Consider the following 15003-nt stretch of genomic DNA (forward strand, 5'->3'; position numbering starts at 1 on the left):
GTTATACAAAGTAAATAAGTAAAGAAATATAATGAAATAAACAAATATTAATCAAGAGCAAAACGAAAATAAACAAATTTTCCTCATAAACATTCAATTTCTGCATTTAAAAATTTTTTAGAATAAAACATAGAAACCTTCAATCAATTCACGTATTAAAACATTGTTATTCGCTAAAAAAAATAATTTATTTAAAAATACATAATATAATATGAAAGGCATAATGATGTATATATAAAGTTGTCTATAATAAATTAAATGTTAAAAATTATAAAAAAATCACTAGTATTGAGTTTATGACAATAATTTGGCATTTTTTCTATTCATTTTAGTTTTAATTTTTGCTGCTTCGTAACGCTTATTCTCTGACTTAGCCAAAAAATGGGCGCGCATAACAATTTAAATATCTATAACCTTTGCCGTTAAACTATTTTCATGTTGAAAGCACCCAATTTTTAAAACGATTTCTTTTTTGAGTTCCATAGTTATTTCGCTAATTGTTTCAATATTAGTCAAGTTTTTACTGACAGCTCTTAACACACACCTTTCCAATTGCTTCGTCAAATCAAATAATTGATTACTTGCAAATATTATGTCCAATTTGTATGTATAAATCACCCTAGATGGAACTAAAAACATTAGGAAGTATATAAAATTATTTTATCTTTAGTCTTATTGAATACTGTCCAAAAACTTTCAAATTGCCATGTAAAAATGGAATATTTAATGATTAACATGATCATACTCTAGTATGATATATATATCTATATATATATAGTATATATATATATATATATATATATATATATATATATATATATATATATATATATATATATGTTGATATAACGATACTTCTCAACAGATTATCAGTAATATTATGTTTGCATACTCTTCGCAAGTACACATATATTAATATTATCCAGCAGGAAATTTTTACGAGTGATAATCAATTTTTATACACTATGTAGCCATTGCAGTTGTATAAATTGAGAGGTTTGCCTGTTAAATAAATAGATAAAAAAGTTGTTTAATTATATCCAATGAATTGAAAGTCATATAAATTTTGTGATTTCTAGACCTCACTCCATTTTACCGTCATAGAGTATTTGTATGTTGATATTTTTGAAAATGAAAAACCAGTCGAGCATGAAATCAACTTTTCCCATAACCAATTTTGTTAAATAATATTGAATTAAAGGCCAGAGTGTACAATAAGGTACTTGTAAATGATAAAAATTAGTAAAGATCTACTTTATATGTCAGATAAATTCAATACGTATATAGTATCAAAACTTATTACTGGAATGTGAAAATTTATTATTTTATTATATACACCCTCCACCTAACGTTTATAAACCCTTTGTTGTCGTCCTTCGTTAAATTATGTAAGCATTATAACTGCTTAAACATAGAATTTATAGTAGAAGTGATAAACGTAAAATTAGAAACGATTCCAATTGTTAAATTAATAAATGTTAAATTAACAAATCTTGAACAATAGTAAGAATGAAATGCTGCTTCTAGCCTCAAACAATTGTATTTTACAAAACTTACCATTTGTTTTAAACGTTTGCACTGTTTAACCAGATTTGAAGCACGTCTTTTTTTAGCAGTTGTTGTTTCCAAATTCATTGAAGTCGACTTCTAAGTTGACTCTCTAATCGATTCCGTAAGATTCGACAAGATTTACATCTCGGATTAGCTTGGTTTCTTTTATAAATGTCATCACCAACTATCACATTTTTACAAAGTTTTGAATACCTGAAAATTAATGTAAATATATTAATTCAATTCGTATAAATTCTGTCCTCAGTAGTTCATACATTCACTTATCAAAAAACAAGCAATCCTTACTTAGTACTGTCAATCTGAGTACCAACGCATATAGGCCACCTTTCCACTAATTTTAAGTAGTTATAGACACAACTTAATGAATGCAATTTTTCGTTTAGAGGTAGTTCTTCATTGTTAGGAAAAATAACCTGAAATAAAATAATAATCAATGATTGTTTTAAAAAAATAGATGTATCTACTCAAACATTAATTAATACTTACAGTAATAGATGTATCCTTGTTTAAGCGTAACCAAATTTTGATCTGCTGAGTTGTTGGGTCCATTCGCATTAATACTAATCCATTGGGCTTGGGTATATACAGCCAAAACGGCGGTAATTTTGGAGCTTCGATTTCTTGCAGATTATAGGAATCCTTAGATTCGTCTTGACTGAGAGGTGGTTCTATCAAGTCTTGTTTACTTTGAACAACAGCACCTATTGGATTATTAGGAACATCTTCATCTGCTAATATTTTCGGTGGCTCGATGTTGTTTTCGTGCACTTGAAACAGCTCTTCGTCTCCAGAGTTATTTAAATGTAAGCTTGGCTTTTCCAGTTCATCTACAGTACTTGTTAGAAGCTCATTTTCAAATATCGGAATAAACTGATGCTGGATCGTTGGTAAAGCTTCTTCTTTAAGTATTTTTTTTCCTAAAGGCATAATCTTGAGCTCTCTTTTTATGTACAGTTTCTCATACATTTTTATTTGTTCCTCTTTAAAATGGAGATGACAGATGTAATCAGTAGCCTTTAATTCAATACCCAACGAAATTTTCCAATTTTGTAATCTCGCCGGTGTCTGTGAAATTAGATAAATAAAAAATTAATATGCCTTCGTTGACTAAAAAAATTATAGAAATAAGCAATGGTTTATAAAGTAAATTTTTCATAATAAATTAATTTACATACTGTTGGTTGGAAATACGAAATAGACTGAGGCGAACCATTTTTTTTATTTTTGGATTTACGCCCACTTGGACAACTTTTCACAACACAAATTTTACCCATAACTGTGTTGGTATTCACGTACTTTTTTATAAAATTAAATGTTAATAAACCAATAAGCGTACTATTCACAGTTTACGAAATAAAATCACTTTAGGTGCACGTTCCCTTATAATATTTTTTTAACGTTATATTTACTATAATATTCTGTACTACGTAAGTTGTTGAAATTTTAAATAATTGACTATTCTAGTCGACAATGATTTTATATTTTTCAACTCGGCATACTTCAATTCATCTACAATTGCTACATTCATACCATACCCTTTATGTAAACCAGCGCGATTGTGGAAGAATTTTGAACTATTATTTATAGCATACAGCTGGACACTTTTTCAACTTTTCTCCCATATGAGATGATTCTCCTTACCTCTACCCTCCATATTACATAAGAAAAAAGTTAAAATTTAAAAATCTGGGTCGCTATAGTTTGTGCTAATTATTTTTAATAATTTTAAATAGAAATTATAAAGATAATTGATAATAATCAAGTAATACGCGTAATAAAAAGCATGAACTACTATTATGAAATATCATATAAAAAAAAATTAGGAAAACGGTTGACCCTGACGGTCATCCCTGCAACTTCCCGCTACTTTCGTAATTAAGCGCTCGATATTGCACTTATTATGTTTTTGAGCTCTTCCAGCTCAAAAATCTAATTTTCGTGTAGTTTTGAGCTCTCCGAGCTCAAAAGTTTGATAGGAGTTTATAAATCAATATTTTTGGAATTTTCAAATCGTGATAACTTTTGAATGGATCAACCGATTTCCACGCGGTTGGCGGCATTCGACGCAGTTTCATCATCCTCATAAGTTATTTTCAGGTTTTAATTGATCAAACCGAAAATTTCAGAGTAACCCCGAAAAACACTTTTTTCGGTTTTCTTTCGTTCACGATAACTCACGAACGAATCAACCGATTTTGACCGGACTGACGGCAATCGACGTGGTTTTTTTATGTTAAGAGCTGATTAGTTTTTGGAATTTATCGGTAGAGCCGTTTAAAAGTTATTCCAAAAAAACTACGTTTCAAAAAATTTTTTTTTGTAGTTTTTTTACAATTTCTCAAAATCTACTGGTCCGAATCGGTTCAAATTTTCAGGAAATCTAGGTTTGGTTAAGCCCTTTCGAATGGCACTAACCGCGATGAAATCGGTCAAGCCGTTCAAAAGTCATAACAGGGTTACACACACACACACACACGCGCGCGCGCACAGACACACACAGGAACACATAGGCATACGGACATCATCGCGGGAATAGTCAGGGACGCTTCCTAGGACCTCAAAACGTCAAGATCTAATGAGAACTCGATTTTCGAAAAACGGGGTGAAACCAATAAGTTCTCGATTTTTGACAATTTTCAATTTTCTTAGCGGGAAGTTAAAAATCAAATTAAATTTGAAAAAAACTTGTAACCTCAAAAAACGATTCTGCTTACGGTATATACACACTCGGTAGTCTGGCTTGAGAACAGAACTTGGCGCCAGATTCTACCGAATCTGTTGATGTAAAAAATAATAGTTCTCAAATGTTAGAAACGTAAATAATGTTTACAATGAATTAAATGTTACGTCTATCCGTTTCTAGGAAGAACTTTCATCAGAGATTATAAATGCATCGAGCTTAGACATTTTTTAAAATCTGATATTCGATTACTTCTTTAATTTAGATCCTATATATTAAAATTGATGATTGAATTGAAGTTAGCTTAGTATCGAAAACTAATCGATAGTAATCGAAAAAATGGTTACTGATTCCTTATTGGTTAGGATTAAAGCGCGCGCGTATGCGTGCAATTTAAATTCCTAGTACTTGATAATTTTCTTTTGGTTAAAAATGAAGAAAGCAGTATGAGCATAGATCAAAACTTAAATACTATCATTAAATCTTCGAAACATGAACTCTAGTTTACCTTGTATTGTTGTCTATAAAATTTTTCGTCTAATTCAATTAAGGTTTCTATTAAAACTACTATTATGAGAACTGTATAGGCAATAATTTTCTGAGTATTTATCGTACTTTTGTAGATTGAACAATTAATTTGTTTAGTTTATATAGATTAATCTAGTTTTAAGACTCTACTTTACTGTAAATATTGTAAATATTGTATTATCTTATATTTGCCATTTGGTTGGTGTACCTTGGCATAAATTAATAAATCTAAATGTATTGTAAGATATGAAAATTACAAAAATAGTTATTAAAAAATAAAGAAATTTGCAATTAAATTTATTCGTAAAATCAACAATTAAAAAAAAAGCGTCAATAAAATATCACCAGTTTAAAAATTAACGAAATTTGAAATAAACAATCATTGAAAATATTCTCAATTAAAAAATAAATATTTGAAAAGTATAAGCATCTAAAATAACGGCACACGAAATATGAGGGTATTGTAAATTATTTTCTTGAAAATTTTTAAAGTCGTAAATATTGCCACTTAAAAACTTCAGCCGATACTTAAGTGAAATCCATTAAAATTGGACGATTCTAAACCTGAACAATCGTGAAATCAGTCGTTTTTTTTAAGACGTAAGTCTCAAAACTTAGATGCATATATTGTTATTAATCTATATTTAAATGTACATAATTTAATGAAAAATGAAAAAAAAAATTAGGACAACGGTTGATCCAAAAGGCCATCCCTGCAACTTCCCACTAATTCCTATTTAATCATGCAAACACACCGCAGACAAAATTTATCTAATTTTATTATTCACATAGATTATTACTGTATTACAATTGTGATTAAAATTACTGTTATATTGTTTTTAATTACTCGACTAACGGCCAATGAACCTCCGGGTTTATACGTTGATCGATAAATAAAGAAATAGATACGTTAATGAGTCATGTTAATGTTTAATTTGTGCTATAAAAATGAATCCAAGAAAGAACAAATGACTTTCCATAAGTGAAAAAAAGCGTGTGATAAACGGAAGTCAATCATTAAAAAAAAAGATTACGGACTTTTTTTCGAAATAAAAATTTGTGAATAATTCAATAATTGTATTATTGAATTTAATTGTTGATACATAATAATAATAATATAGAAATAATAAATGACGAATTTTGATCGAACTTTTATTTACTTGAGTCCCCCTTCCCCTCGTGGTTATTTAAACGCTTGTTATTTTAAATTCTTGACAATTTGAAATTTATCTCTGGTCTCTTGAGTCTAAAATTATCGAGAGTCGACTGTACTATTAAATCCTCGTAGGATAATTAATTTCAATTTTTGATTGATTTAAATCACTTTTTAATTCTGAAAAATATACCTAAATTCGGGCATTAGAGCACCAGTTATTTTATTTAGCTTGAATAAAAAAGCAAATCATATTTTTATGATTATTTTTTATTTGCATTAATTTTATTATATTTAATTCGATGAATTTAATATCTTAATATAAATCTAATATCTTTAAATTCTTTAAAATTTTAATTTGAAGCCAATTACAGAAGAAAATAATTTATCGAAATTCATCTCAGGACTGACTTTAGACATTTTACAGAATGTTTTATGAGCATTTATTAAATTCAAGTAATTAATACTACAGTATAAATAAGTAAAAAAAAAATTTTAAAAACTAATTAAATCCGTAATAAAAGAATTTTTCTATCAATTAAAAAGTTAGTTTTTCTTCTACGGAGCATAACTTCAGAAAAAGCTTAATTTTTATAAAAATATACTCAAATTTCAGCATTCAATTAACTACAATATTCATCAAACTCAATGCAAAAAAATATAATCAAAGATATCAATAATACATTTCAAATATACAGCATAATGTTACACATTTTTCTCAACAATAAAGATAATTTTTCATTACGTAAAAAATGAAGAATACTTACTCGAACAAATTCCTTCATCCAATTCATCAGGTGGACGAAGATTTTTAATGACACACTGTAGTCCAACCGCACAACGACCAGAAAACCCAAAAAGTCCGCCACATGGTTCACCTTCAACGCGAGCACAAACTTTACAACACCTAAAAAAACAAAAAAAAAAGTAGATGTTATTAATATTATTAAAAAAGTTGATATTATTAATATTAAAATTTTTTAATACAAATAGAGAATTTTCATGACTTTTTTAATCATAATATATATGCAAGAAAATAAGTAAAACGTTTTACTATTGTATTTTTAAAAAATATATCCGTAAGTCTCACAAAAAATTAATGAATATTTATCAGAAGACTAAATCTCACACCGTTAGTTTCTAAAAAAACAAAAATGTCCTCGAATTTTTTGTGAAAGTTTTTTTACAAGCTCTGTTAGGTATTTGGACAACTAAGAACGTTTAAATTTAAAGTTGAAAATAAATCTAATTCAAAGGAGAAAATTTTCGAAGTAAAAGCAAGACAAAATGATATATTTACGGAAAAAATTGTAAATTTTTTTATATTTAAATTATATCCATAGTTAATTAATAATAATGATTAAAAATTAAAACGTACTTGCAAGGATCCCAAGTAAGTCCCCCAGGACAATCCTCTTCAGTAAGAACGTCACATTCTAATGGTGAACAAATACATGAAAGTGCTCTCGCAACCGCAAGAGAAAGAACAATTATACCACCAAATAAAATTAGTGGAGCTTTCATTTTACGGTTTTAAATCCACGGTATTACTTTTTTACCAATTATCTTATCAAAAATTTCGTTATATTTTAATTTATCGAAAAATATCATTTCCCATAAATGAATAACTATTCAAAATGTAAAATAAAGTAACGAAATTACACGAATAACAGCATGTTTAGACTAAATATAGCTTTCTTATCGTTTCATTGATAATATCAAAGTTACTGGTAAAGTTTTAACCGGTACTTATCGTAGTAACAACAACCAAAAACTAGTCCTTTCCGTTATAAGTTTAAAATAATTATGATATGATGTTTAATAAATGCACTTTGACATTGTACATTTGTTCACTAGCGCGAACTTGGCCGTCAACGTCGTGGTTAACAATCACATTTAACTCCACTATGACGTGAATAACAATGAGATTATCGCAACTTGTATCCAGTCTGATGGTGCCTCGTTCAATAAACCACCACTTCGTGATATGCAGATTTTCCACGACGTCTGTTTCCCACAATACAACACGCAATACTAAATCTGACGTTAAACACAACAAAAATATTTAGTAGCACTCATAAAAATACATGAATAAAAAATTTTGTTATCATTTAAAATTTTCAGTAACTTATTTGATTTATAATTTTAAAATGTTCTCTTTATAAAATGGAAAAATTTTTAATTAACACAAAACTCGTAGATGTTTAATCATACATAACCGATGATGCGAAATCGTGTTGTTATTAATAAACAATTAGTTATTTATGTAATGTATACAAGTAAATGAATCTGGTGACGAAGATTAAGAATCGAAATTTAGGACACAACAAACTACGAACATTCCGCATGCAGGACGAACGCAGACTGATTCGAAAACGGCATGTGAACCTAGGTGATCCTATCAACCCGCGTCGGCGCTGTTTCGCCTTCATATCAAATCAAACAACAAAATTAAGCTTTTACTAACAATTTTTTCTCAACTGGAATTACCAGAGTTTCCCGTTTGATCATGCTCACATTATGCCGATTGAACGAACTTCATAATTATAACTCTTGATAATTTATACTTTTTAGTACAATCATAAATATGACCATTAATAAAAATCAATATTCATATTGATTAAATTGAGAAATACATTAATAAAAATATTACGAATCTAAATATAAATTTATGCTATCAACTTCCTGTCAAGGAACTTGTAAATTTCTATAAAAATAGTAAATCATGTAAAATTATGAAAAAAAATCACTTTTCACTACAAGCTATATCAAAGTATGCCGGGCTTCGGAAATAATTATTTCTTATTACTTTATAACGATAAAAAAAAATTTCCGCCAAATGCCATCGCTGTAAAAAAGGTTGCTCCATTAAGTCCTTGTTTTTTCATTTCGTTGAAATGTTTCGTTTTTTTAATCGAAACCATCCAGATTGAAATACGTTTTTTTGTAAAATTTTAATGCTTGAATATTATAATATTTTATTTAAACGATCGATAAAAATGATGTCTTTTTGTTAAGGGCATTAAAAGATTAAAAAAGTCAGAAGACGGTCACTCCAATGTTTTTATCATTATCAATTTTGAATATAGGGTCATTTTAATTTATTCAATTTCAAACACATCTACTATTATTTTATGAAAGTGAAAAAAAAAATTTTATCAACACTTTATTAACACGTAACATTATTTTCAGGTTCCTAAATATTTCTAAATTATATCTTGTAATCTGATCAACAGACTTAAACGGAGTTTTCCACACTCGATAAAATTTTTCAAACACATAGAGCAAGTAGGTCACAATCCCGGCTGGTCAAAAAATTCAATGGTATTTTGAAAAAGTACTATAATCCGTGTATTATTAGTTTCAATTCAAGCGTATTAGCATTCATAAATACTAATTTCATCTAAATTATTTATTCATGATGTAACATTTATCACAGCAATGACAATAAATTGTAATGGAAGCGAACAAATTTTTAAATTATGTAGAAAGATGATTGCATTATATTTTAATGTACATGCTAATTTTAATATAAATAGTTATTAAACTTTTCTCTAAAAATAATTACTGTCGAATGTTACAAAATTACATTAATTTTATAATTTGTCCTTTTCAGTACTTGAAGAAGCCTGAAGATTAATAAAACGTCGTGTAAAGATTATAAATAAATATAAATATTGAAAATTATTTTATAAACCACGAGAATTTATTTAAATGAATTAACAATGGATATGACAAATAATATAAAGATATTATTTTCAAAAATTTTATAAATTGCGTAGGTCATATGTAAAATTTGAGTCATAATAAAAAATGACGATGGATTGTCGAGGTTTTTATATAATATAAAATTAAATTCTGTATAGTAATCTATTCTAATAATAAGTTAGAAAAACTGGCTACATTGATAATCAATCATTTGATGACTATATGAAATTGAAAGTAAATCAATTATTTATGATATTTTGCCAAGATTTTCTGTATTGAAAGTTATAAGAAATTTATCTTTGCCACCACAAGTCAAGTCACTATCATATCAAAATTTACTATGATTTATATTGTTAGGTTCGGTGTGTATTATGAATCTGATAATTCATCACTTAATATGAAAATAAAAATTAAATGAAGTAAAAAATAAACAATAGTTTAAAAAACATTGTTAATCACTCTATTTTTATTTTAAATTCATTGAAAATTAATTTCTTCGTTTTAGTTGTTTTTTTTTATAAAAGTGTATTTTTTTATTTTTTCAATTATTATATATTTTTTACTTTTTAGTTCAAATCGCCATTGAAACGTGTTTTTTTCTTTTTTTTTTTTTTTTTGGAACTACAGTTTATTAAGTTTATAACTACCTCCCTGTAATGGGAGTGGGTGATTTGCGCGCTTGCTGCCTTCCTCAAATGTGGTAGCTGTTTCTCAGTATCTCTCACTGATAAATTTAAATGTGAGACACTTTCATGTTTTCGGATAAAATAAAGAAAAATTTCTTGACTGGAGGACAAAATTCTTGGCTCAAGAAAATTTTCGAGTGCCTGAAAGAAGACCAAAATTGTTTTGGCTGAAGCAAAAATTTTTCTTGAAATTCTATTCTTGGTGGAAGTAATTTTTTCTTAGTTCAAATTATCATAAATACTTGATACAATAAATTTTTATTTTTGATCAAGATTTTTAGATATTTTAGGGAAGCAATGCCACCTACTTCAGCTAAAAAAAAAATTTTTCTCACCTTGAGAAAATTTTTCTCTTAAATATTTGATACCCATTTTATATTATTTTAGCGTGCAATTATACAGATTGAATGAAAAAAAAATAATTCAATATTATTTGATCTTCCCATTTGACATATTAACCAATAAAATTATTAATGAAAATTCACTTCCATCGAGATATTTAATTTTATGGAGCAAGAAAGAAATTTTCTCAAGACAAGAAAATTTTCTTCTATCAAGAACTAAATTTTTTGGAGCGAGAGGCTGAATTTTTTCAAAACAATAAGATTTTCTTGACTTAAATAATTTTTTTTGGATCAAGTTACGTATTTCTTGAAGGAAGAAGATTAATTTTGTTGGAATAAGTGAAATTTCTTGTGTCAAAAAAAATTTTTTTTCCACTCAAGAAAGTAATTAGGAAGAAAAATATTTTCTTGGCTAAAGTGAACCTTTTTTTCTGTGTACTTAATGAAAGACACTACCATGTCTTCAGACGTAAGAAAAATCTCTAATTCCGAAGATCCTGGCCAGTATAATTGGACGAACTTATTAAATTTTCACACATTGTCATCAGTTTTTTAAGAGTTTGCAACGTTTTAATTTAATCCAACGTTTTGAAGTGGCTAAAGATTGGGCTTAAAGATTCCTATAAGATCTATAGATATATAGAAACTTAGATACAGACGAAACTAATAAAAAGCGTGTTAAAAAAATTTTATTTCACAAAAAAATTCTGTAATGGTTCATTTTATTTCTTAGCATTTATTCATATTTACTTTAGTAAAGAAAATAGTCAAAGAATACTCCGATCTTCTTGAAATAAAAAAAATGCACAGACGAATAGAATTATAACTTCCACAATTATTTTTTATTCTTTAATTTGTACAGCAAAAAATTGGTCACGTAAAAAAAACTATTTTATAGTTCACGAGAGGAGAATAAAATAGAGCTATATTCACGTATAATAAAGTACAACGTTGTAAAGACTTGAGAGGATGGTAAAGAGGTAAAGGTGAAAGGCATTTACACCCTGACTAAACCCAATTATTCTCAAGCTTTGGATCCGTGAGGGTCAGAGTAAAAATATTTCTTGGGTTATTCCCATTTGTTCTTTCATTCATTCATTCACGGATACAGTTATGGAGAGTATATAGAGAACAACTAGAGTTGTATAAATGTATTAGAAAACTTCTGAACAACGAGAAAATACGTACAACCAACACTTACAAAAAAAAAAACAAAGTAAAAAAGATATTCCATGCAAACGATATATCAATGCACCCTAAGATATATCTAAAATATTACACGCACAATTTTATCAGAATTAATAGTTACCTTCTACAATAAAAAAAAAATTACCCTGAAGAATCTCGATATTTTTAAACCCTTTACAAACACGAATAAATTGTCAATATGTTTTCTTTTATGAGTTGATTATATTACGGAATTTTACTATAAAGTAGCTTAAAACGGAAATGTAGATTATTAAAAATGAAATTTTTAAAAAAGTTTCATTTTCGAGATTGTTTAAAATCTATTCCACTAATCCAGCTCAAATTTTCGAAAAATCTCAATTTAGTAAATCTACATTCAAAACTCAAAAGATTATGAGAAGTTTAATTATCCAAAAATGGGTATATCCAAGCATATATCCCTTACTAAAAAGTTGATATGACGTTTTCATTGTTGTCGCTCTTCGTTGCTATAGTAACCACTTTGGCAACGGTTACCATGGCAACGGTTAAATATTAATGAGTAAAATTTGTGAAAAAAATTGATTAATTAAATTGTCGATAAATAAATATTTTTATAAAAGCGCGCAAAGCGCATTCGATTTTCTAGTAAGATTAAAACGTAAACCCAATAAAAATTCAATTTTTGAAACTTATACTAAGAGCGATAACTTAAAATTCACTATTTTTTCAGTGAGAAGTTGAAAATATTTTTGGAATCAATCAGAAAAAATTTGAAGAATATTTGACCCTAGAAACCATCTCTGAAACAACACACTAATTTCCTGCCTTTTTACAGTCGTTAACATAAGAATTAGTTTCTAAGCATTCTTGAGGTCTTCGAATTTTTCTGAAGAAATCGAAATTTATTTTTAAAAAATTTTCTTGGCCAGTTTTTTTCGACTTTTGTGTATTGATCAACAATCAATTTAGTCGAGTTTTGAACTCTGAAATTAGATAGAACTCTGTTGCACAGTTGATTTGGTTGTCTTTGACTAAAACTATTATATCTTAGAAGTGCGAACTAAACAAGAACCTTAAAACGTAGCACAACGCCAATATTAATAGTTTGTAAAAGCGACCCGCAATATATTATCAAGTATCTTACTACAATGACACTCAACAAACTGAACTAATTTCTTTTTGACTGTTTTCAGAAATATTTATAGTCTCAAATTTCAGTTGAATTTCGAAAAATACTACAGCATCCATCTTGCGTTTAATAGATTTAGGATCATACTTCGACCTATTTTGAGCTATGAACAATCGAAGAATCAATATGATTTAATTTTATTTTCACATAATCATATATTTTTTTTTTAAATGAATGAGCTTTGAAAGGAAAGTAGTTCGGCTAATCTTATAGGTCATGCCCGCAACTTTCCGCTAATTTTAAAAACAAAGTGCTCCAAATTTCATTAATTACGATGTTTTTTAACTCTTCGAGCGCGGAAACATAGTTCTACACCTATTTTGCGATCCCCATCGTCCAAGATAAAACATTTACACACTTTTAAGCTAAAGAGTCTAGTTTTTATTTAGTAAATTTAACGCGGTTAATAAAGCTTTACAAAAATTTTTAGAAAGAAATTCGATTTAAAGAAAAATAAAAAAATTATATTTTGAAGGAACTACGTTTTTTTAACTTCCCGCTAAGAAAATCGAAGATTTTAAAAAATCGGGAAAAAAAAAGAAATGCATGGAATTTTAATTTGAGTATTCAAAGGTCGCTCAAAAAAATCTAATGTAATGCATTAATAAATTAAAAAAAATTATGAGCAACCTTTCAAAATTATAATTTTGAACTGAAACTTTCAGGAATATTTTTTTTGTTCTATAAAATTATAGCGTAATGAGGATTAAAGAAAAAAATTTCGATATTTGACGATTCTTTAAATTTAAAAAAATTTGGAGCGACCTCTTGAAAAATTTTTTTTTGAGCTGTTCTTTGGAGAGGGCTCTTAAAACATAAAAAAACTAACATTTTTTTTCACTCGAGACAAAAAAAAAGTCGGTTTTTTAGCGCCACCCTAATATACACACGAACTGAAGGGACTCGGAGGAATAGCCAGAATAACTTCCTAAGGCCTCAATACGTGGAGATATAATATGAACTCGATTTCCGAAAATCGAGATGAAACCAATAACTTCCCGATTTTTTTTCTAATTCTAGTAATTATAAATGAAATTTAGTCATAAAATTTACAAGCAAAAATGTGTATGCTTAAAGTTTAAAATCGAAATTTTCATGAAATTATGATTTCTACAAATTTACCAATTTAGATTCTTCGGTGCTCTTAAAAATAAAGTTATTAAAAAAAATATACGTTTGTCGATATCTCAATTTTTCATAACAAAAAGTCGAAGAAGGAGCTGCAATTGTAAATAGTCACAAAAAATTTTATCTCCCGTTGGTTGCGAAGTGAGAAAATCCCCACAAAACACTCTTCAACTTATAAAGATTTACTATAGTACAAGTGAGATAAAAAAATAAAGACGTGACCAATAAAGGGTCAATAATGAATGATGATTTTTAGATCAGGAAACTAGATTCGATCGATAATTAAAAATAAAATTGAAAATTATACTCTTGGAGTTTTACCTGTAAATAATTTTTAAGTCTAGTATCAAATCTAAATTTCACAAATTAATAATTTTAAATAAACTTTAAATAATAACAACCTTAAATTTAGTTTTAAATAAATGTTAGTACACCATAATCAGCAAAAAAATGTAATACTTCATACTAAAATTGTGTAAGTATTTTCTAAACCATGAGTTTTATATAAAATCCACTGGCTTATTTAGAAGTAATAACTATTCAAAATTTATAAAATGCTGATAAGTGATATAAATTTCAGATTTGCTGAATTAATTATGATACTTCTAAATTAAAAAACTGATTTACTTACCTATTTGTATACTTGAAAAAAAAAAAAAAAAAAAATCGACTACCTCTCATCTGGCTACGAGAAAATACCTTTTTTCTTTGCTGCAGTTTTATTTCGTATAAAATTTTAATAGATTTATCTACTTTATATTGACATAGTAAATGGAATGAGTCAATACAGAAAAAAGTCTCTGAAATATTTATCGATCAGAAAGTAAAAGAGTTAAATGATACTT

At 27.5% G+C, this 15003-nt stretch overlaps 1 protein-coding gene across 2 annotated transcripts in view; it reads right to left on the reverse strand.

Annotated features, from left to right (window-relative positions):
- Cmpy (crimpy) overlaps positions 1-8252 on the reverse strand; it is a 236374-nt gene extending 228122 nt beyond the window's left edge. The window contains exons 1-2 of one of the 2 annotated variants that reach the window (XM_074249709.1): positions 7312-8252; positions 6701-6840 (exon numbers count right to left, since the gene is read on the reverse strand). In XM_074249709.1, the coding sequence (XP_074105810.1) occupies positions 6701-6840; positions 7312-7457 (286 nt within the window). In that variant the 5' untranslated portion in view covers positions 7458-8252. The remainder of the gene's footprint in view (positions 1-6700; positions 6841-7311) is intronic. The other variant, XM_074249718.1, reaches the window with a different exon arrangement.
- Positions 8253-15003: the final 6751 nt, after the last annotated feature.

The sequence above is a fragment of the Cotesia typhae genome, unplaced genomic scaffold, assembly GCF_013202065.1.
Source record: "Cotesia typhae breed Kobodo isofemale line unplaced genomic scaffold, CoteBio_Ctyphae contig_119, whole genome shotgun sequence".
NCBI classification, from domain to species: domain Eukaryota; kingdom Metazoa; phylum Arthropoda; class Insecta; order Hymenoptera; family Braconidae; genus Cotesia; species Cotesia typhae.